This window comes from Lolium rigidum, chromosome 3 (assembly GCF_022539505.1).
Source record: "Lolium rigidum isolate FL_2022 chromosome 3, APGP_CSIRO_Lrig_0.1, whole genome shotgun sequence".
Lineage (NCBI taxonomy): Eukaryota > Viridiplantae > Streptophyta > Magnoliopsida > Poales > Poaceae > Lolium > Lolium rigidum.
This window is the reverse complement of record NC_061510.1, coordinates 158631385-158655845: the sequence shown is the minus strand read 5'-3', so window position 1 is coordinate 158655845 and position 24461 is coordinate 158631385. Positions and strand designations below refer to the sequence as shown.

The following is a 24461-nucleotide window of genomic DNA, read 5'->3' as shown; positions in this document are numbered from 1 at the left end:
GTAGTGAAGTGCTTATTCATATCTCTTTATGATTGCAATGTGTTTTGTATCACAATTTATCTATGTGCTACTCTAGCAATGTTATTAAAGTAGTTTTATTCCTCCTGCACGGTGTAATGGTGAGAGTGCGCGCATCCGTGTTAGTACTTGGTTTATGCTATGATTATGATCTCTTGTAGATTATGAAGTTAACTATTGCTATGATAGTATTGATGTGATCTATTCCTCCTACATAGTGTGAAGGTGACAGTGTGCATGCTTGTGTTAGTACTTGGTTTAGTCGTGTTGATCTTTCATGCACTCTAAGGTTATTTAAATATGAACATTGAATTGTGGAGCTTGTTAACTCCGGCATTGAGAGTTCGTGTAATCCTACGCAATGTGTTCATCATCCAACAAGAGTGTAGAGTATGCATTTATCTATTCTGTTATGTGATCAAAGTTGAGAGTGTCCACTAGTGAAAGTCTAATCCCTATGCCTTGTTCCTAAATACTGCTATCGCTGCTTGTTTATTGTTTCATTGCGTTACTACCGCTGCGTTACTATCTGCTGCGTTACTACTCGCTTGTTTACTCGTCCCGGGCAAAGCACTTTTCGGTGCCGTTGCTACTTGCTTATTCATACCACCTGTATTTCACTATCTCTTCGCCGAACTAGTGCACCTCTTAGGTGTGTTGGGGACACAAGAGACTTCTTGCTTTGTGGTTGCAGGGGTTGCATGAGAGGGATATCTTTGACCTCTTCCTCCCTGAGATCGATAAACCTTGGGTGATCCACTTAAGGGAAACTTGCTGCTGTTCTACAAACCTCTGCTCTTGGAGGCCGAACACTGTCTACAAGAATAGAAGCTCCCGTAGACATCAAGCTATTTTCTGGCGCCGTTGCCGGGGAGGAAAGGTAAAATGCACTCATACTCTGGTCTCAGGTAAAGTACTTTTCTGGCGCCGTTGTGTGTGTGCTCGAAGCTATTTCCTTTAGATCCTGCAATTGCATCTTTTTGTTTCTTGTTTACACTAGTTTGGCATAATGGACAACAATGAGCTTCTTATTCTATTTCCTGATTTAAGACATGGATGGTTTGATGCGAAAATTAAAAAAACCTATGAAATCTTATTTGCATGCTAGTAGTAATATTAGTATGAACGCTTTGAACACCATTATTGATAATAATATAGAAAGTTCTAAGCTTGGGGAAGCTGGTTTTCATGATCTTTTTAGTCCCCCAAGCATTGAGGAGAAAATTTTCTTTGATGATACTTTGCCTCCTATTTATGATGATTATGATGATAGTGGTCTTTTGGTGCCACCTACTATGGAGAGTAAATTTTGTTGTGATTATACTATGCCTCCTACACTTGATGAGAATAATAATGATAGCTACTTTGTTGAATTTGCTCCCACTACAACTAATAAAATTGATTATGCTTATGTGGAGAGTAATAATTTTATGCATGAGACTCATGATAAGAATGCTTTCTGTGATAGTTATATTGTTGAGTTTGCTCATGTTGCTACTGAAAGTTATTATGAGAGAGGAAAATATGGTTGTAGAAATTTTCATGTTACTAAAACACCTCTCTATGTGCTGAAATTTTTGAAGCTATACTTGTTTTATCTTCCTATGCTTGTTACTTTGCTCTTCATGAACTTGTTTATTTACAAGATTCCTATGCATAGGAAGCATGTTAGACTTAAATGTGTTTTGAATTTGCCTCTTGATGCTCTCTTTTGCTTCAAATACTATTTCTTGCGAGTGCATCATTAAAACTGCCGAGCCCATCTTAATGGCTATAAAGAAAGCACTTCTTGGGAGATAACCCATGTGTTATTTTGCTACAGTACTTTGTTTTATATTTGTGTCTTGGAAGTTGTTTACTACTGTAGCAACCTCTCCTTATCTTAGTTCTGAGTTTTGTTGTGCCAAGTAAAGTCTTTGATAGTAAAGTAAGTACTAGATTTGGATTACTGCGCAGTTCCAGATTTCTTTGATGTCACGAATCTGGGTCTACCTCCATGTAGGTAGCTCAGAAAATTAAGCCAATTTACGTGCATGATCCTCAGATATGTACGCAACTTTTATTCAATTTGGGCATTTTCATTTGAGCAAGTCTGGTGCCCTAATAAAATCCATCTTTACGGACTGTTCTGTTTTGACAGATTCTGCCTTTTATTTCGCATTGCCTCTTTTGCTATGTTGGATGAATTTCTTTGATCCATTAATGTCCAGGTAGCTTTATGCAATGTCCAGAAGTGTTAAGAATGATTGTGTCACCTCTGAACATGTTAATTTTTATTGTGCACTAACCCTCTAATGAGTTGTTTCGAGTTTGGTGTGGAGGAAGTTTTCAAGGATCAAGAGAGGAGTATGATGCAATATGATCAAGGAGAGTGAAAGCTCTAAGCTTGGGGATGCCCCGGTGGTTCACCCCTGCATATTCTAAGAAGACTCAAGCGTCTAAGCTTGGGGATGCCCAAGGCATCCCCTTCTTCATCGACAACATTATCGGGTTCCTCCCCTGAAACTATATTTTTATTCCGTCACATCTTATGCACTTTGCTTGGAGCGTCGGTTTGTTTTTGTTTTTTTTGTTTTGTTTGAATAAAATGGATCCTAGCATTCACTTTATGGGAGAGAGACACGCTCCGCTGTAGCATATGGACAAGTATGTCCTTAGGCTTTACTCATAGTATTCATGGCGAAGTTTCTTCTTCGTTAAATTGTTATATGGTTGGAATTGGAAAATACTACATGTAGTAACTCTAAAATGTCTTGGATAATTTGATACTTGGCAATTGTTGTGCTCATGTTTAAGCTCTTGCATAATATACTTTGCACCTATTAATGAAGAAACACTTAGAGCTTGCTAATTTGGTTTGCATATTTGGTTTCTCTAGAGTCTAGATAATATCTAGTATTGAGTTTTGAACAACAAGGAAGACGGTGTAGAGTCTTATAATGTTTACAATATGTATTTTATGTGAGTTTTGCTGCACCGTTCATCCTTGTGTTTGTTTCAAATAACCTTGCTAGCCTAAACCTTGTATCGAGAAGGAATACTTCTCATGCATCCCAAATCCTTGAGCCAACCACTATGCCATTTGTGTCCACCATACCTACCTACTACATGGTATTTATCCGCCATTCCAAAGTAAATTGCTTGAGTTCTACCTTTAAAATTCCATCATTCACCTTTGCAATATATAGCTCATGGGACAAATAGCTTAAAAACTATTGTGGTATTGAATATGTACTTATGCACTTTATCTCTTATTAAGTTGCTTGTTGTGCGATAACCATGCTTCAGGGGACGCCATCAACTATTCTTTGTTGAATATCATGTGAGTTGCTATGCATGTCCGTCTTGTCCGAAGTAAGAGAGATCTACCACCTTAATGGTTGGAGCATGCATATTGTTAGAGAAGAACATTGGGCCGCTAACTAAAGCCATGAATCATGGTGGAAGTTTCAGTTTTGGACATATATCCTCAATCTCATATGAAAATAATAATTGTTGTCACATGCTTATGCATTAAAGAGGAGTCCATTATCTGTTGTCCATGTTGTCCCGGTATGGATGTCTAAGTTGAGAATAATCAAAAGCGAGAAATCCGAAATGCGAGCTTTCTCCTTAGACCTTTGTACAGGCGGCATGGAGGTACCCCATTGTGACACTTTGTTAAAACATGTGTATTGCGATGATCCGGTAGTCCAAGCTAATTAGGACAAGGTGCGGGCACTATTAGTATACTATGCATGAGGCTTGCAACTTGTAAGATATAATTTACATAACTCATATGCTTTATTATTACCGTTGACAAAATTGTTTCATGTTTTCAAAATAAAAGCTCTAGCACAAATATAGCAATCGATGCTTTCCTCTTTGAAGGACCATTCTTTTTACTTTTATGTTGAGTCAGTTCACCTATCTCTCTCCACCTCAAGAAGCAAACACTTGTGTGAACTGTGCATTGATTCCTACATACTTGCATATTGTACTTGTTATATTACTCTATGTTGACAATTATCCATGAGATATACATGTTACAAATTGAAAGCAACCGCTGAAACTTAATCTTCCTTTGTGTTGCTTCAATACCTTTACTTTGATTTATTGCTTTATGAGTTAACTCTTATGCAAGACTTATTGATGCTTGTCTTGAAGTACTATTCATGAAAAGTCTTTGCTTTATGATTCACTTGTTTACTCATGTCATTACCATTGTTTTGATCGCTGCACTCATTACATATGTTTACAAATAGTATGATCAAGGTTATGATGGCATGTCACTTCAGAAATTATCTTTGTTATCGTTTTACTCCGCTCGGGACGAGCAAAACTAAGCTTGGGGATGCTTGATACGTCTCCGACGTATCGATAATTTCTTATGATCCATGCCATATTATTGATGATACCTACATGTTTTATGCACACTTTATGTCATATTCGTGCATTTTCTGGAACTAACCTATTAACAAGATGCCGAAGAGCCGATTCTGTTTTGTCGCTGTTTTTGGTTTCAGAAATCCTAGTAACGAAATATTCTCGGAATTGGACGAAATCAAGACCCAGGGTCCTATTTTTCCCGGAGCCTTCCAGAACACCCGACAGCCGCCAGAGGGAAGCCCTGTGGGCCCCACACCACACCCTGGCGCGGCCAGAGGGGGGCCGCGCCGCCCTATAGTGTGGGCCCCCCAGGCCCCCTCCGAGGCTGCCCTTCCGCCTAATTAAAGCCTCCGTCGCGAAAACCCTGATGCGAAGAACCACGATACGGAAAACCTTCCAGAGCCGCCGCCATCGCGAAGCCAAGATCTGGGGGACAGGAGTCTCCGTTCCGCACCTCGCCGGAGCGGGGAAGTGCCCCCGAAGGCTTCTCCATCGACACCGCTGCCATCTCCACCACCATCTTCATCACCGCCGTCGCTCCCATGAGGAGGGAGTAGTACTCCATCGAGAATCGGGGCTGTACCGGTAGCTATGTGGTTCATCTCTCTCCTATGTGCTTCAATACAATAATCTCATGAGCTGCCTTACATGATTGAGATTCATATGATGATGCTTGTAATCTAGATGTCATTATGCTAGTCAAGTGAATTTTACTCATGTGATCTCCGGAGACTCCTTGTCCCACGTGTGTAAAGGTGACAAGTGTGTGCACCGTGTGGGTCTCTTAGGCTATATTTCACGGAATACTTATTCACTGTTGAATGGCGTAGTGAAGTGCTTATTCATATCTCTTTATGATTGCAATGTGTTTTGTATCACAATTTATCTATGTGCTACTCTAGCAATGTTATTAAAGTAGTTTTATTCCTCCTGCACGGTGTAATGGTAACAGTGTGTGCATCCGTGTTAGTACTTGGTTTATGCTATGATTATGATCTCTTGTAGATTATGAAGTTAACTATTGCTATGATAGTATTGATGTGATCTATTCCTCCTACATAGTGTGAAGGTGACGAGTAGTGCATGCTGTGTTAGTACTTGGTTTAGTCGTGTTGATCTTTCATGCACTCTAAGGTTATTTAAATATGAACATTGAATTGTGGAGCTTGTTAACTCCGCATTGAGGGTTCGTGTAATCCTACGCAATGTGTTCATCATCCAACAAGAGTGTAGAGTATGCATTTATCTATTCTGTTATGTGATCAAAGTTGAGAGTGTCCACTAGTGAAAGTCTAATCCCTAGACCTTGTTCCTAAATACCACTATCGCTGCTTGTTTACTGTTTTACTGCGTTACTACCGTCGCGTTACTATCGCTTGTTTACTCGTCCCGGGCAAAGCACTTTTCCGGTGCCGTTGCTACGCTTATTCATACCACCTGTATTTCACTATCTCTTCGCCGAACTAGTGCACCTCTTAGGTGTGTTGGGGACACAAGAGACTTCTTGCTTTGTGGTTGCAGGGTTGCATGAGAGGGATATCTTTGACCTCTTCCTCCCTGAGATCGATAAACCTTGGGTGATCCACTTAAGGGAAACTTGCTGCTGTTCTACAAACCTCTGCTCTTGGAGGCCCAACACTGTCTACAAGAATAGAAGCTCCCGTAGACATCAATGAGTTATGGACCCTGCTATGTTCTGTTCTACTACTCTGAGGGATGTAATATTTGCGGAATGGTACTTCGTGAATGTTATATCAACGACTGGCATACTACAACATGCAGTGGTATGCAGGGTCACCACACGTACTCAGCAAGTTCATATTAGGAAATAGGTGTATCATGCACTAGCTACAGCCATAGACCAGGAAGTCATAGGAGAATGCAAGTTTTCATAAACATTTCTTCAAAAGGTTTATTTTATTCTGAAAACTATGCCCGTCGGTCTTCACAGGTTGAACAGAACTTGACGGAGTTCCTTTCCTGCCGCGTTCGTAGTTCCCTTCCCGGAACAGGGAGTGGCTGCCACAATTTGATACCCTCTGCAGAGGTGCGTTACTTTTCCCATAAGAGAACTTAACCTTGTTGCCAACCGGGCTGCAGGCTTCGTCCACACTTCCTTGGTGTGAGGCCAGGTATAAGAACCAAGCCCACTATGTCTTCTTCGCGACCCCGCGGACCCACCCTTTTGTAAGTCTGTCCTCTCCTATATCTATGGGTAGACTGACCCAGGCCTTTGTTCTCACCTATACCATTAAGGTAGACCGTGCTGAACAACTCATGTGCCCTGTCCTATACACCATAGATAGACCGATCTGGACAACCCTTACAATCCTTCATAGACCAATAATAAGTCTACCATCTCCTGTATCTAATGGTAGACCGTGACGGACCACATGTCCCCACCTTTACCAAAGATAGACCGATACGGGCAACCCTTATCACCAGTCCGTTGGCATGCGAGAGGGAAAAGATACAGTTGGCTTCCCCAGAGCCATTATAGATCTTATGGTTAACGCGAAATGTACGGCGCTAGAATCACTTGACGGCATTGGTACTTAATCCTAGATGGGTAGTACCCTTGCAATGGAACCTCCACCAATTAACACATACCATGGTTCCATTGCCCACCACATAGTCATATTCATAATTGTAAAGTAATATTTTGCTTTTCAATGCACGAGTGATAAGTATAGTACTTTGCATATAGTTTGATAAAAATAATCAAATGACATGAGCAAGCGATGAACTTGCCTTTCTTGACTGCAAGATTATGCAGGAAAAAGCTTCGATACGTGAGAACTCCAAATTCTGAAATACCATCATTGTCCGGTAAGGACAGTGTTTAAAGAACTGGCAAATATGCTATAATGCATAGTATGAGATGCAATCATCCCGAGCGTAACCTAATCCCGATGATTTAGGATTGATGAGTTGTAAAGATTTCTTTAGGGTGTGTTGCACTTTTAGAATGGTTCTCAAACAAGGTTATTATTACGGTTGGTGATATTAATAGCATAAAGAAGTAATATAATGTATTATAACAAGCATACACATAAAGGAATAGTGATTGCATAAGAAATCAAGAGTAGTTATCCATTTTAAGTTCTACAGGACATGGTTGATGATTACTTATATTATACTTCAAAAGAATAACTTTTGAAGAATATGTTAAATAAGAACAAGAACCACTATAAATAGAAGCTATGTAATTCTAGGGTTTGCTATTGGATTCATTTAGTTTCACTAATAGGAACTAGTTGGTTCTTAACTTCGAATGGTTTCTATATAGCAAGTATTGGTAGGTTTATTGCTATGGTTTCTTCTAAGCATCATATCAAAGGATGGTTATCAAGATGGTTCTATAAGTTAGCTATTAGGGTTTACTATGGTTTCACATTTGCTTCACTAAGTAACCTTTAATGGCTTCTAAACTAGATGGTTTATTATTTCTTAAATAGGGTTTAGTTGCATAGGAGCATGTGTTGTGAATTGCTACACAAGGCTGGTACTAGGGTTCATAATTATGGTTCTACTAGGGTTTGATGGTTGAGGTTGGTTCTAATGGTGTGGTATATAGGAGTAGTGATCAATGGCACTACTCTAATTAACAAGCTAGGGTTTGCATCTAGGTGGCACTAGTGGATCATATAGGTGTTAACCAAAAATAAAGACATGAAATGATGGTCTCATGTGAATTGTACCTAGTTTTATTTTAGTGGATCATGAGTATACACTCATTGGTTGTTTATTAAGGTTCTACAAGTAAAGTGAAACTCACATTATCACATGTGATAAACCCATAGGGTTTTAGAGTTAATTCTAATGTGGATGATCACATGGAATAATGGAATCAAGATTTTTACTTATACTAGAACTAGGGTTTTTAAATTGTAACATCATTTTGAATATGATAATTGGTCATGGATTTTAGGTTATTAACTACTTAGAAATAAACTAATAATGGATTTAATATTTATTAATTTTCACAAGATCTAAGAATTAAGGTAATTCTTGTTTAGGGTTTAAGTTAGGATCTAGGGTTTTATTATTAGTGTTAGATTTTAAAATTCATAACTTGTGAACTAAAAATATTTAAGTAAACAATCTTTGATTTACCAGAATATTATTATCTTTTAATATTTTTCTTACTTTCTATTATTTAAAGGAAAAATGGGAATTAGTAATTTGCAAATTAGGGTTTTGAATTACCACTAATGTTTAAGTTACTAAAAGATGATTAAGGAAATTAATCTTAACATTTTATTTACTTACCGAGTAGCTAATATTTAATTTTGGAACTTTACTAATTTATTGAATTCAACTTGTGTTTTAAATAAATGAAAAGGCATAATTAATGAAGTTAAAAATAAATGGATTTTTATTTTATCACACATTTTTGTTTTATATTTTATTTGAATAGAGTTTATTTTTGTGAGCATTTTGATATGTTATTTATATTTTTCTGAGCTAAAATGAATTTTACAAATTTTGGAAAAATTTTAGTATTTTACTAGATTTTTAAATAACCTAAAAACTAAACTTACCGATTCACTGCCTAGTCTGAGAGACAGACATGTGGGTCCTTTGACTAGTCAACTGCCACGCGGGTTGAAGACCAGTCAAAGATGCTGAGGTGGCGGTGCCATGTCGATCTCACCGGAGATAACGCCGGTGAGGCTCCGGCGAGCAACGGAACGACCGCTAGGGACCCCCAGAGACAACGTAACTAGGCGCGTTCGAACCAGGGTTCGATGTTGAGCACACGAGCGTCAACGCCACCACCCAAAGTTCACCGGAGCATCGCCGGTGAACTCGTCTGCGGCGGCGCGACTCGGCCAAAATGGAAAACGAGGCTAGGATGCATGCTAGGGAGCAAGATCTGGCTCTACAGACGCGCAAACTCACCCTGAACATGATGGCGTGGTCGGCGATGACGATTGCTGACGGAGACGAGCTCGATTTCACCATTACCGGCGAGGTACTGCAAAAGGGAATCTTCAAATTTGCGTTGCTGCGACCTCCCCTTGATGCTGGGCTCCTCCTAGATGATCTACACGCCAAGGCGCACCTCCTTGACCACACGTCGGAGGCTGAGGTGGCTCCTACCGCCGTGTTCTTGATTGACGCCGGCGATAGAGAATGGAAGAATGTGGAAGATTGAGGAGGACTGAGAGGATGAGAAGGGGCGGAGTGATTCTAGGGTTTCACTGCGAAGCTCCAGGCATACTTATAGAGCTCGGTGAGGCTTCTATCGTAACTTCACCGGCGGCAGTGGGTCAGATGCGTCGACGACGGTGAGGTGTGCTAGGGCACGTATCTTGGCGCTAAAGGATAGGACGGACGTGAGAGATATAGAGGAGGGTTCTGGAAGCTTCTGCCGCGTCCAGGGTCATTCCTATCTCCAACGGTGAGGTGGCCAGGGCGTCTCGGTGCGCTGTCGACGCCATGGAGGAAGACGACGCCCTTGTTTTGTTTCACGCCAGCGACGAAGCGGTACGAGGCCGTGGGCTGGAATGGGCTGTGGGGTTGGCGTGGGTCTTGGGCTGCTGCTGGACTGTCTACAGCCTGGACAGGTAAGTTCCCTCTCTTTTCTCTTTTCAATTTCTATTTTCTATTTTCTGTTTTCTATTTTGTTGTTTGAATTCAAATTTGAATTATGTTATGTTTTGCAGGTTCTAAATTATTGGAATATCAAAACAATTTGATAATCATGCTCCCTGTTTAGTTTGGTTGTTTAAACAAGTATTGGAATTTTTTATTATATGGGTATTTTGTGAGGTTTGAGTAAAATGAAAATGGGTTTAATTATTTATTTCAATTCCCTTTTTTAATTTAGGAACCATATCTATTTAAATTATTTGAAATTTAGAACATGTGCTTGATGAACATATTATTAGTTTTAACTAATATTCTTAACAATACTGATGGTTCATATCTATTTTAATTATAGCTAGAATTTAAAGACAAATGGTATTGAGGATGGATTGGATTCATCATTTTATGTGGAGAATTATTTCTAAGGGTTTAAGTATATGGTTGGATAACTCTATGTTTATTAATCTTGCTTAGCAAATTTCTAACTTGAATCATTTAAAATAGATCCTAAGCTCATCATGGTTAATTCACTTGTTTAAATGGTGATTCTATATAAAATACTATTTCATTTGGTTAGCTAAACAAGTTTCTTGGAAGTCAAATAGAATTGAACATTGGTTTCACTCTACTCACCAAATGGCATTTAGTCTTTAGGTAAATATGGCTTGGTTTTTACTTGTGATCCATGATGCACAAGTTAGGGCATAATATTTTATGTGGAGTAAATCCTATTTGAAAGGTTTAGAGTTTTGGTGATGCTTCACTATTTGAGGTATAAAATAGGCATGAGGCATGGCAGGGTTCTACTTATCCCTCCAAGTGGTACTTGGATTGGAATTCAAATGTAGTCTAGGGTTTTAGTTATGATCACTAAAGTGATACACAACTAGGATTAGGATGTGGGCATAAGCTTTGGTCATGTTTCATTAGCTAAGGTTATTCTTCCCATTTAGTTAGTACTCATGCATCAAGGCAACGCTAAGGTTGTTCCAAAATATTTGGATAAACAAGGTTTAGGTTTAATGCCATTACTCCTCCATACAAGGTATGAGGATTGGTTTGGGGTTAACTACTAGTGATATACTTATTATTTTATGTGATAGATAAGATCTATTAATCATATGGGTTTAACTTATCATCTATATCTACAAGGCATAATCATGCATTAGACAAGATCCACTCATTCCTCACTAATCCCTCTTTAATATTCCTCTCATCACACTCATCCTAGATTCTTAGGGTTTATAATTAATACCAAGTTGTGATGATTATGGAATTGGTTTCCTAAGGTATTGCTATTGGAAGAGGGTTCTCACCTCCAAGATCAAATGTTGTCTTGAACAACTAAGATTAGTACTACTCTAGTATTCTTGTATGGACATGGCTATGGTTAATATTATAACTTCTCTCACTTCTCAATATCTTGGAATATCCTAAGATCCTACTTAAGAGGTGATGATATGATCCTCTAAATATATGGTTTGCCTAGGGATTCTACCTTGCAATCTTCTGTAGCTTGTTCTTCAGGAAATCTGATAAACCTGCATCTTGTGGTATGCCTCCACCTCCTAGCTTCTTCACCTTGATCCTAGATAATTCACATGGAGTGGCTCTATGTGTTTGTTCCCATGTATCATGGTACTTGATGAGCAAATGGATGAAGGGGTGTGGCTCTATTTATAGGCTTGGGCAAGCTCTAGTATCATGACACATAGGTGGTGACTCTTGATTTAGTTTGATGAGTAAGGTGCTTGGTTGTCATGCCCTCATCCATAGCAATCCTTTGAGCATGCGGTGGCATAGCTTGGAAAGCAAGTCATGTAGATATTTTCATCCTATGTGGCATGATCATTATCCTCTCATATGATTTATTCTTGGATAGCCAAGTGGCATTGTTACTAAATATCTTGTGAATGCTTTTATACTTGTGAATAGTGCACCATATCATGTATGATTGGATTTATGTTATAATATTGGTCAAAAGGTCAAGGTTGAGGGTTATTTCTCAAATTTGGATAGTTGGTGTTTGATTTCACCAAGGCATGATCATATGAGTTTCAAAATACTCATAGTGAGTTTTATTCAAATAGTTTGAACTATAATTCGTAATGTAAACGGATTTAGTTTTATGATATTCCATATATTTAATAAGTTATGATTTAAATAAGAACGTGTGGTTTTTATGCACTTTAGACCCTCTGGTTTACCTTATTTGGTAATAATTTTAGAAGTGAATTAAATTACACACAAAGGTAGTTGCTAACTTTTAAGTGTTAATAAGTTAGAGTTTGATTCTTAAAGAATATGTTTTTGTAAATCTAATTCCATTTGATCTAATCCATAGATCACAATCATCTCTACCCAAAACAAGGTTTTAGCAAAGATCACAGTGAAGTTTATAGCGCTTGACTTGATGAGCTACTTCAATTCCAGCAAGTCAAGTGAAACTTCAGTTACTGTGACATGTTTTATTTGAAAGCGCGAAAATTCCCCGGATTTTCTATGCATGAATGCAATGCACACTTTGGTGTTTTCTCATTTTGTAGCCTCTAAACCTGAGATATTACAGCTAGGGAGGTTGGTTCGCGTAGAATGTCCCAATAATACCATGAGACACAACCCTGGAAATAAAATAGTGGCACCCATGCGTAAAATTCACAACAACTTGGAATTCAAATGATCTTTTAACCAAAACTCACTACTAGGGAAAGGCCTATAGGCCTAGGGTTACTACCGGCGTACCAAAAAAAGTGCAGGCCGATGGTATTTGCCACCGGCGCACACCTACTGAGACACACCGCTGATAACAAAATACAGCCTGCGCACATCTAGAAAGGCGCGCTGAGGATAAGGCTCGACTAGGTCCAGATTGATGCAAAAAACTGACCCACCCTTACCACCGGCGCACCACTATAGTGGGATGCCGGTGGTATGTTGATTACCACCGGTGGTGTGCCGGCGACCAGAGCTTTAGATTTTTTCCTCCACACCCCCTAGATCCCCTTTTTCGTTTTCAAATAAAATAAAATGATAGAAATTTCAAAAAATAAAATCGTTTGAGATGCCCATGTGTTATTTCATCTAGTTTTAATGAAAATTAAAAAAATGAATTTCAACTTCTTTTTTGCAAAATGGCGTCATGATTCGGTAAAACGGCTTTCCTGGTTGCATACGACCTCCGTTGAAAAAGTATTTTTTAAATCAAAATGTATCTACTGAAAATTTTACATCCGATTTCAATGGCCTATGGTCGTTTACCATTTTTCACATTGCTCAAAATCAAAAAGGAAATAGTAGTTTTTTTCCGGCTTTTAGATTTTGATGAAAAAAATTAAAAGAATAAAAAAAATTAGCGTTGGTGCGTCGGTGGTAACCTAGGGTATATATTGTGGATAGTCGGCTGACCTTCTCCTTCTCTTCCACTTTTCCCTCTTCCACCTCCTTCCTCCATGCGGCTCACCTTCTCCCTTCTCTCCTCTTTCACTTCTCCTCCTCCTCTTTGTTCCTACCTCCGGCCCACCTTCTCCTTCTCTCCCCTTTCACTTATCCTACTCCTCCTCCTCCTTCTTCCCTCCTTCCTCTGGCCACTTCCTCCTTCTTCCTCCTCCCTTTGGCGAGCACATCGTCAAGCTACCCACATGGGCGACCATACTCACTGGTAACCTACTCCGCGACCACCTCGTCTACCTCCATGCGCGATGCCCACAGTGATGAACCCGCTACCACCAGTGCAGTGCGCGCATGTGCACCGGGAATAAGGGAAATATGTGCGCTGGCGATAGGGCTTTCCCTAGTAGTGACTAGACATATTTATTTTCACATGACTTTGACAGACGACACCGCAACTAGCAGTGGAGTGGTGTTAGATCATGTAGAATAGGTGTGGATAGGAGGAGCAGAGGAAGAAAGATCATCTTTAAACAAACTGCTTTTGTAATCTTGTTATTCATTTTGTGCTTGTAGCCTTGTTTTGAAATCCATCCTCTGCCACCGGATATCCTACGTGCTTGCATGCCAATTCTACCAATCCTTGGAAATAAATAAAAAATATCAACCCAGTCTTTGTCCTTGTATTAAGAGGAAGAATCAATGTGCAGAGATTTGGTTTGGTTAGGCCGACTTGACTGGAGCACATGGGTGAAGAAGAAGTCGCCGCATCTTGCACTGTGCGGGCGTGCCTGCAAGTCTTTGGATTCCCAAGTGGTCAGGTCAACCTATGCTTGTGCTACTGCCCCCTACTCTGGGCCCACCTCCGCTCCACCCACAGATCGCGCAGTCACTCAACGACGACGATGACGTGAACCGGTCACCGCCTGCTCGACCCCACCCGTTGCAATTCCCGCGCCGAACACCGGACGGGCCCACCCGTCAGAAGGACACAGTCGTCGGCGCAGCAGCAGCAATCGTCGGATCGGGTCCAAACCCACCAAGGCTGCTCGCCCCTGTTTTATATCCCCTCCTGCCTCCTTGAGCAGACCTCGCCGTCGTCGTCGTTGGCATCAGCGACTAAGCGGCGAGCCGAGTCTCAGCGCGCCTCCCCTCTCCCCCCGCCCAACCTTGCTCGCGTCGGAGGGCGTCCCGATCGCGGAACCAGCTCGGCCACGCCTATCTCTCTCTCCGGTGAGCGATCCAGATCTGCCTCGACCCTCCCCGATCTCGAGTTCTCGACCACCGCCTCTTTCGCTTAACTTACCGAGACGTTCCTCGATTAGGCGCATACTTCCACTAGTTGCTGTCATCACGGTGTAGCATTTCTATATTTTCTTCTTCTTCTTCTTCTTCGGCGCTCATTTGAGGTTTACACCGATGATGTAGTGCGGATTAATGAAACTGGGGACCTCGAAGTTCGCCAATGACTGGCTATTCTGATGCCTTCTCATGGTCGAACCACGTGTCAATGGGTAGAATTGGTGTTGCCGTTTCGCAGCCATTTTGACTGCTCTGGGCTTCTTCACTTCTTCGGATGCAACATGTGTGCTTGTGCGTCTTGCCGCGTACTTGACGGATACTCATGTGCTGGGTGTTGTTGCGATATGCACAGCTACTAGGATTACACTTGTATTGATGATGGAGTTGCCTTTCGGCTGATTGAGTGCTACTAGTAGCAGCATTCATGAGGATTTTTGCTATTTTCAGGTATCAACCGGTTAGTTCATTTGTGAAGGAAGCCGGCTACAGCAATGTTCTCCTTGGCCCATGGTCTATGGAAGTACATTTTTAACAAGACCGAGTTCCATGTTCTCATTCTTGGCGTCGACAAGGCCGGGAAGACGGTAAGTGCTCTCAAACTTTATAAATGAAACAGATAAGCTGGAAATTTATTTCTGCTTCATTCTCGATTATTTTTAAAATTTCTGCTTATTTGTGTCAATTTCGACGGTCATTTATTACTTGGTTATTCAGCTGTTCCAAATAAATCCACTCATGATGGTGCATTGCCAAGTTTGTCAAATCTATCGAGTCCGATACTCAAACTGATGACACATTTCATAGGGGAAGATCTATTGATGACAATTTGTTGTACATTCTTGCATACTCTCTTTTGGTGATGTTATTTGTTGATTGCGCGTCGACTGGAAATTGCCTAAATCATAATTTTATTTTTATATAGTTGAAATTTGAAAATAGGCGTGTTGTACGTGATTTCCTATTTGTACTTCTTTTTGGCCATATAGTATATTACTACTCTATTCTGGCATTCTGGCTGTATCAACTTATATAAGTCCAATTTCCCTCCACCCTGGTCATGCTAAACTAGCCCACTATACCTTTCTGGTTAACTTCTATTGTCCTACATCGGCTATATTCTTTTGCCCATGATGCTTGTCCTCACAATCCTCATATGTGTTCTAAAATGTGGTATCTATATTTGTATGCTAACATATATGTACCTAGTAAAAAAAAAACGTTGACTAACGGGGGAAGATTCCCTCCCTTGGCTATACATTGTTAGATAGGTGATGAGACCTCTCCAGCAGCGGATTTATATGCGCTAGATAACACCCCGTTTAATTCGATCCCCTTGGGACTCGAACCCGGGTGGGCTGGCTGCGCACTCGCATGCCTTGCCACTGAGCTAGCACTCTAGTTCTCATATATGTACCTAGTAGCAATATGTTTCTAACATTTGTATAATTCATGTTACAGACATTATTGGAAAAGGTGAAATCAACTTACCTGAAAGGGGAAGGACTTCCACCTGATCGTATTGTTCCTACTGTTGGACTTAACATTGGACGCATTGAGGATTCAAATGCAAAACTTATTTTCTGGGATCTGGGAGGTCAGGTAAGATTGCTAATGCATTCTTTTGGACTGAAATCCCAGTGGAATATCGGTACTCCTTCTATTATCGTTAATTGTCCGCTGAGTAGGTTATTAGGTTAATTGGAGTTGCAATCTACATGTTGTTTCAAATTTGTACTATGTGGAGGATGTATACCATAGGATTGAAGAACTATGATCTTGTTGCTTTAGGAAGTAGGCAACAACATCTGAGGTACTCCTGGCAAAGTAGAACATTAAAACATTTGCTTATGTTCTGAGTATGTGCGGTCACGAATCTTTGTTGCGTATGTGGAACAAGGGGATGCTTGCTCCACTTGATTGTTTTTGGAGCGATTTCATGTTTCCGGCGATGTGCTATGTTTTGTCTTATAAGGAAAGAATTAGGGAAGCATGTGATATGGCCCATAGTTGGACCCATATCTGTGTTGTTCTTTGTGCATATTCAATGTGCTAGTTCAGAATTACACTGGTTGTTATCACCTTGGTTTCGTAACAGGAACTCCTTATAAGCACATACCAGTCATGAAATTCCATTTTACATGTTCAGATTTATGACACGCATTGCATGCTTGCTAGGTTGGTCTACGGACGATCTGGGAAAAATATTACCAAGAGGCCCATGCCATAGTATATGTCATGGATGCTGCAGCTGAATCATCATTTGAAGATGCCAAATCTGCCTTGGGTAAACAAATCGTCTTTCATCATGAACTAACTATTGTGTCATCGTTAGATGTGTAGAATGTTCTTGTTATATCTGAATGATATCACTGAATAGAAACCTAACATTTAATTCTTCAGAAAAGGTTCTTCGCCATGAGGATCTGAAAGGGGCACCGGTCCTGTTATTTGCCAACAAACAGGTGAAGTTTTTTTTTTTTACTCCCTCCGTTCCTTTCTATAGTGCCTATAGATTTTTGGCATTTGTTTCACAATATAAGGCTGTAGTTTGGCTTTTTTTTCAATTGCCCCCTCCACTGGTCAACTCCCACACGACATGCATGAAAAAAATCCATAAAAAATAGGAAACAATTAATTGAGATTCATAATGCATGGCCCCAAGGATTGCTTAGATTTAGGAAACAATGTTTTTCTTTCCTTAATTAAATCTTGGTGCACATATATGGATAGTCAACCAGAGAGATTTGTGGGATTTGTTATGGTAAGTTAGGAAGTTATCGATTTCCCTAATTTTAGTCTGATCTCAAATCGTTCAGCCAGGGGGTCTTGTGTAAAAAATACTCTTACGCTAATTTCCGTGCCAAAAATTTATAGGCACTATAGAAAGGAACGGAGGGAGTACTTTCCTGAGATGACTTTTGAATTGTTTGTCTGCATGTTCTCTTTTAAACCACCACAACATAATACTGGGGTTAACCATTAAACAAACGTGTTCCTTAGAGCAAAGTTAGTGCATTGTTCAAAAATAAGATGCTAGTCAAGTCCACATGCTACATCCATAAGTAACCCACCATATTATATAGATATGTACCATATATCGAGACAGCAAAAAAAGAGGGAAGCAGCTATAGCCCTTCCATGATAAATTAAACAATGATTAGGCTTTTCATTGTCTTCAAAGTACAATTTAGACCATTTAATTTTTAATATGTTAGGAAAAATATATAAAGTTACACAAAAAATCCTCACTTGCAACAAGTCTGCTAATATTCTCATTTTATATGCAACTATTCTATCTGTGTACTGTATCGCTTATTTTTGTAAGCTGAATTGCCCTTGTTTTGCTGTTATTTTCAGCAGATAATAACGATATCCCTTCTGATCTAGTCAACCAATTTCTTCCGATTTCCTCATTTTTACCCAAATTTTCTAATTTATATATAACATGTCAAAGATATTCTTCATAAATGGATCTTGGGAGTTGGTTCACATTTACTTATACAAACTGGGATCCATATGAATATGTCAAATAGCTTATTTATCTTATGTTCTCATGTTTAGATTTGCTTCAATTTGTTTGTGCAGGATTTACCTGGAGTTATCTCTGACGAGGAATTGAGTAGACGTATGCACCTTAAAGAGCTAAATGATAGGCCATATAGATGTCAGGCTGTATCTGCTTATGATGGGTGAGAATCCCCACTGTTCACCTCGACGGATGATAGTTGAAGTTCTCTGATTTGGCCGGAGAAGGCTTTTGCCTTACTTTCTAAGTGCATTGTGTGCTGAGTGTTTATTCTTTCATTTTCATGGAACACTTGTTTTTTTCTGGCAGGAGGGGGATTAAATCTGGTATAGACTGGCTGGTGGAACAGATGGAAAGAAGTAAACGCACTGAGCTTCTAAGGGAGCGCGCAGGTGTAACTGGGCAGATTTAGAATGTTGACAGGCATTTCTGAAAGAGCGCATCATGTGATGCAGATGGCTTATAATCTGCTTGATTTTGCGTCCCGGCGACAATTTTCGGCTACAAGGTTAAATCCTTCCAGACTGCCTAGGAACGTGGAGCAAATTGTTTAGGTTGTGCAGCTCTTGTGCTGTGTTGATGGTGATATGATTCATTTGGTTTTTGCGCATGGCATTCTTCTGTATCTAAAGATCCATTTAGGAGTTGTGTTCATATGATTGCATCAGGAAAGTTTCCGTATAGAGGGGTCAAAGAGCAGTGTGCTCCAGTCATGTTCTTTGTGAATGGTAAAAGAAAGAGAGAATGAATCTATTGTAATTGGTTGTTATAACCTCTGGACTTGAATTATAGAGCTTGAAACTATAGAGCTTGAAACTTAAAATTTACAGCTGAAATGGAAGTTTAAATTTCTGGCTTCTGCAATACCTTTGCCATCTCTCAGTTCCGACGGAAAAACTGTCTTCGTTTAGTCAAGGTGGTTAAAAGAAGCACAGTTCATCCAAAGACGAATTATGTGATATTTTGTGCTCCATGTCTGTTTATTTTATTGTCATGCTCATACAGATGGTCTGCTACCGTGTCTTAGCCGTCAAGTGCTCTTAGAGGCCATTTGATTTGCAGGATTGCTAAAACATGGTAACAGGACAAACACATGACCGAGTCTTTTTTTTTTGTCTCAAACGAATTTCAAATATTTTCCAAGTGTGATATTCCTACATAGATTATTTGATTTGTAGGATTGTTATTCATAGGAACTTTTCCTATGGCTTCTTTCGCACAATGTTTATAGAACCAAATTGTATCCACTCACAGCGTGTTTGGTTGGAGGGAGTTGGGCTTTGGGAATGGGAGTTGAGGGGGTGTGGGAGTAAAAATCCCTTGTATGGTTGGAGGGATTGGGAGTTCAGCACGGAAGGGGCAAGGGAATTGAGGAGCCCAACTCCCACGTATCTCTTCCCTAGGGGTGGGTGGTAATTGAGACGAGATGGTGAGTTTGCACTTTTTTTCTTCTTCTCTGTGTCAGTTGTGCATCTCCCGCGATGGAAGGAGCGGAAAACCCCATGAAAATATTTGCTAATCCGCGGAAAAATCATCTAAATAAGAGCTCCAACCGTGTTCTTTATCTTTCTCCCATGAATTCGTTAGATCTAGGCAGAGGAGACGCCAAGTCCAAACAGCACCCAGGTATGCTGTTCATCCTGTTGCAATCTCATTTTCTTGAAAAAACCAATGCAAATCGTTCCATCTAATAATGTGCGGTTTACTCCTTCTGTATCCCTGTACCCAGTTCAAAAATATATATATTGTGTGTGCTTGTAAGCATCTGTCAATTCATGTCTTATTCAAGGGACGACTCAAATTGAAGGTGCAGTTATGAATCTCCCTAAAAAAAAGATGCAGCTATGAATCTCTATTTGTTTTACAGTCTGATGGTGTTTATAATTCACAAATTTAAAGTATATCACAAGAACTCTGATCGTGTTTAATTAGTCCCAAGTGGCAAAAAAGCTTTTTTTCTCAAGCATAAATAGAGGAAGCCCACACAAGTCCCAGCACAAATCTCACGCAGGCCAAACAAGGGAATGGGAATTAAAGTCTACTCCCATCTATAATCCCTCAGCCAACTCCCACCTAGAACTCCCATTCCCCATCCCCTGCGTAGCCAAACACGCTGTCAAACCTTGTGAAACAATTATTCTTGTTTTCGCGCTCAAACAAATCTTGGTGTAGACAAACACATAGATTCTGAATGAGCATGCCATTGCAATTGTACGTTTTCTTTTCTACTATTGCGCTTTGGAATCAGAAAAAAACAAAATAAATGTAGCAAAATATTTAGGGGGTGGAATCTTTCTTCCAAAATAGAATGCAAGGAATCATGAGTCATTAGAAGAAAAAACTCGGGGGATTCCAATCCTTCGAAAGAAACTGACTAACATAGGAAAGAATCCTCGATTCAATTTCTCTAAAATGCTGTCAAATCCTCCACTGCTCATTCCTGGCTAGCCTTCTAGTCTGGATCACAATTTATTTCATGCATTATGTGTACCAAACAGGCCTATGGAAAAATATTATTACTAACATAATGACACCATATATTGAGATACTCCAACTGCAGCACGACACAGCATGAACTGACCCAGTGGCTCCAAGCAACACCTAAAACTGGAGGCCACAGTCAGATACTACCAGAAAATCAAAAGGCGGGGCATACATTAGCAACAGCAATAACAAGTGGCGCCCTGCAGATGTAAAACTTAGATCTATCAATGGCCGTGAACACATCTATAATCGTTACCGGATCCTGAATTGCAACTACATTTAGCATTAACCCAGCAAACTAATGATGGAGCTTTACAAGGTGCTCATATATCATCCAGGCTTGGGGATAAGCAGCTTCATAAACTGACAGAGAAAAACATTTGCCACCGGCTAATTATATCTCCTCCAAACATAAAAGTAATTCAACTCCAGCAAAGGGTGTTTGGGGCAGCTAACTCTTGTTTGTGAAAGAGCTGTTTATCTACCTCAAGAAACTACATACTATGGTTTGGTCCGATCTCAAATTGGCCCATCTGATCAACAAAAAGATATTAGATGTAATGGAGGTATCCCTTTTCAATCACAAACATGACTTTTTTTCAGCAACCAAAAATCACATCAGATGTAAAATGCAGGCAAGGCCGAAAATCTGTTCTAAATAACCACGTCGATGATTTCAAATGTTGTCATCCTCACAATTCTCTGCAACAATGAATCAAAATATCACACGGATTGCTATAAAAATACCCTTATATTTCTTAACACGAGTATTGCCAAAGAAATGATGGAAACAGAAAGGCACTTGGTTTCATGATTCTCTAGTCGATTACTTGTAGCCACCTCTGTTGCTTCATTACAAAGTTCGATTAAACATGATTAGCAACAACTTGGTTTTTAAATCTTCCATGCATAAATTACACCTAATTATCCATGTTTCTCTGGGTGTGCATATGTATACTTCAAGCAGGCAATATAAGAAAGAAATAATATTTGAGTACCAAATCTAGAATGTATTTAGAGGAAGGTAGAACTGCATAATGTAGGTTTCTGTGTGAATCATAAAAGAATGCTTGACTATCCAATTACCTAACTGCACTATCTCAGTGAATAGCGATATGAAGGCTAGTTCAACATCTCACAGGAATTGGAAAAAAATCTAAGAAACCCAAATCATACAGATATAAACAATCATCCGCTTAATACGAACTGCAACAAAATCGAACTAACCCAAACCAGATAGGTCTACTGAAGCAATAGACCTACTAACTAGATCCTAGTTAAAGCAGACCATTTTGCGGTCAGCAATATACCATGAGATGCAGACCATTATGATGTTATGATGTGAACAATCTACCATGAGATGATTATGATGCTGTCTTTGCAAGAGACCAAGTATTGCTCTATTTCAGTACATTAAGAGTTAACACATCCTGTTAGTTTGATAGATTGCTACCAGCTTCAGTATCCATGATTTCGGCCAATGAACTTCTTTGACATAAATTATGTAACACTAAATTCTAAAGTTGATCACATGCTAATTACAGATATTGATCCTAAATTTACTGAAAACTATCAAGCAATCACGATGAACCAGAATCAATAGTATAAGGAATTTAGGTCATACACGAAATCCTAAGAAAGCATAATGAAAACATTGAAGTATGAACTTCATAGTAGAATGACAAACTTGGTATTGCCAAGTGAATCATTATAATAGAGCTAATATATGCCTTTGTAACAAAAAGAAAGTGTCTGTGTTCAGGAAGAAAAGGCCAGCTTCACTTACTTGCTCATTTTCTCTCAGAGGCTTCTCTAGCCAATGTGGGCACCCTTGAAGAAACAAATGTGACATTACAAGCATTACCGATCAAGCAAGGCTTAGTCTATGAAGCATCATTATTTTCATCACAAGAAACACTCCCAAGTTTGTCTGCCAAAGACAGTACATATCCTGACAAATCTGGAGACACCACAAAGACACAGAGTACTTCTAGCCAGCCTAAACGGAACGACTCAAATGCTAGCTAAGTGACTACAACAAGATGAGATAATAGTACAATAACAAGAACTACACAAGAAGGGTAAGGGTAGTCCTTGAAACATCTGCTCCGACCGAGTAATCATACAATACTTGAGCACCACAGCAAGCCCTGGCAACGGCTACATCATCCTCCCAAGATTATCCACCCTCAAGAACGGCAGGTTGTGTAAATTCCCCAGATTCCCTAATATATCTTCGGTTGGATCAACATCCAAATGGAAGGTGCCCAGATCCTCAACCCCTCCAGCGACATTTGCCCTGCTAGTACCATCAGCAGCCTGTGCCTCCTCATTTATGTTAATCCCTCTGACCTCCTCCGGGTGTTCACCTTCACCGTCCTCAGCCCACCCATCCTGTCCAAGCATCGACTCATCAATGCCGCTCTCCACACCACCACCGAAAGAACGCCTCCTGAGCCCTGCCCCAACCTTCTTGCGGGCAGTTGTCTTCTTGACCCTACCTCTGGATGATCCACCACGGCCACGAGCACTCCCATTCTGCGGCTGCCTGTCATTGCTGCCTCCACCACGGTTACCATAGCTCCTACTAGTAGCGCCCCCACCACTTGGCGCATTGTTCCAAGGGAAGACCTTGTAAAATGGCTTCCAGTTGCCACCCAGGTCCGCTTCGTTGGGGAAACCCAGGGGGAAGAACCCCCAAGCACAGTGGTACATCTCGGTGCCCGGCACGACGGTGGGCGGTGTAGGGATCTCAGCAGCCACGAATCCCCGGCGGCAAGACTCGTTTGGGCACTTGAGCGCGCGGCCCACCAGGTCGCGCGGGTACTGGTGGACGTAGCAGCAGAACGGGCACGCCGTCCAGAAGTCCGCCGCAGCCGCGGGAGCGGCGGCAGCTGCAGGTTGAGCGGGAGCATCAGGCGGGGTGTTGGTAGAGGCGGAAAGGCGTTGCCGGCGTGCTGGATCGGAGAGGAAGTTGTAGGCATCGTGGACGATGCCTAGGGCGACGTCCGCGCCAGGATGGGGATTGCTGGATTGGAGGAGGAGCGCGAGGCGGCGGAAGGAGCGGGATATGGTGGCTTGGTCGGCGGTTTTGGAGGGCACCTGGAGGACGGCGAACGGGTCAGGTTCGCCGGTGATGAGCATCGCCTGCGAGGCGAGGAGGACGTCAGCGACGGCGAGGAGCTCGTCGACGCCGGGGAGGAGCGGATCTGCCTCCACCGCGCGGTCGGCGAAGCGCTTGCAGCCGACGAGGTCGCGCGCGTTGAGGAGCTTCTCCGCAATCTCCAGCCATCGCGGCGCCTGCTCCCTCCCGCCGGCCTCTCCGCCGCCTCCACTACCGCCGGCGCCGACAGAGAAGTTCATGGTTTTGGGGGAAATGGCTTCGGTTTGCTCCTTTTGGGTGAGTTTTATGACGCGAATGGGTTGTGTGATTTCGTGCATAAAAGCCACTTTATGGGAGCGCATTTACTTGTATCCGATGGTAGACAGCAGTACAACACAACATCGATACTCCCGCAAAGAATGCTAAAAAAAGCATTTACACAAATAGACACTACGTATACTACAACTACTCCCCGTGCCGGTTTACAGGACCTGTGCGTCTCCCAAGATCATCAATTTAACTAATATAATATAAATTTTACACTATAAAAATTATACCATTAGAAAATACAACATTTGAGCTTTCTAATGAGATATATTTTGTAGTATATATATTTTGTGTTACATTGGTAAAATTAACAACCTAGGGATACTCGTAGGACGAGGTACTCTAGTTTCA

General features: G+C 40.8%; 2 protein-coding genes across 2 annotated transcripts; one reads left to right on the top strand and one right to left on the bottom strand.

The window, feature by feature from the left end:
- The first annotated feature begins 14494 nt into the window (after nucleotides 1–14494).
- On the top strand, nucleotides 14495–18999 carry LOC124698504 (ADP-ribosylation factor-related protein 1-like). The gene is made up of 7 exons (XM_047230987.1): nucleotides 14495–14601; nucleotides 15118–15254; nucleotides 16129–16269; nucleotides 16846–16954; nucleotides 17071–17132; nucleotides 18256–18359; nucleotides 18506–18999. Exons 2-7 carry the CDS (start codon nucleotides 15162–15164, stop codon nucleotides 18606–18608), a joined length of 612 nt encoding a protein of 203 aa, XP_047086943.1. The 5' UTR covers nucleotides 14495–14601; nucleotides 15118–15161; the 3' UTR covers nucleotides 18609–18999.
- A 3546-nt stretch (nucleotides 19000–22545) lies between these two features.
- Nucleotides 22546–24094, bottom strand: LOC124698503. Its single transcript, XM_047230986.1, has one exon. The coding sequence runs from the start codon at nucleotides 24041–24043 to the stop codon at nucleotides 22841–22843; it is 1203 nt and encodes a 400-aa protein (XP_047086942.1). The 5' UTR covers nucleotides 24044–24094; the 3' UTR covers nucleotides 22546–22840.
- Between the last annotated feature and the right edge of the window lie 367 nt (nucleotides 24095–24461).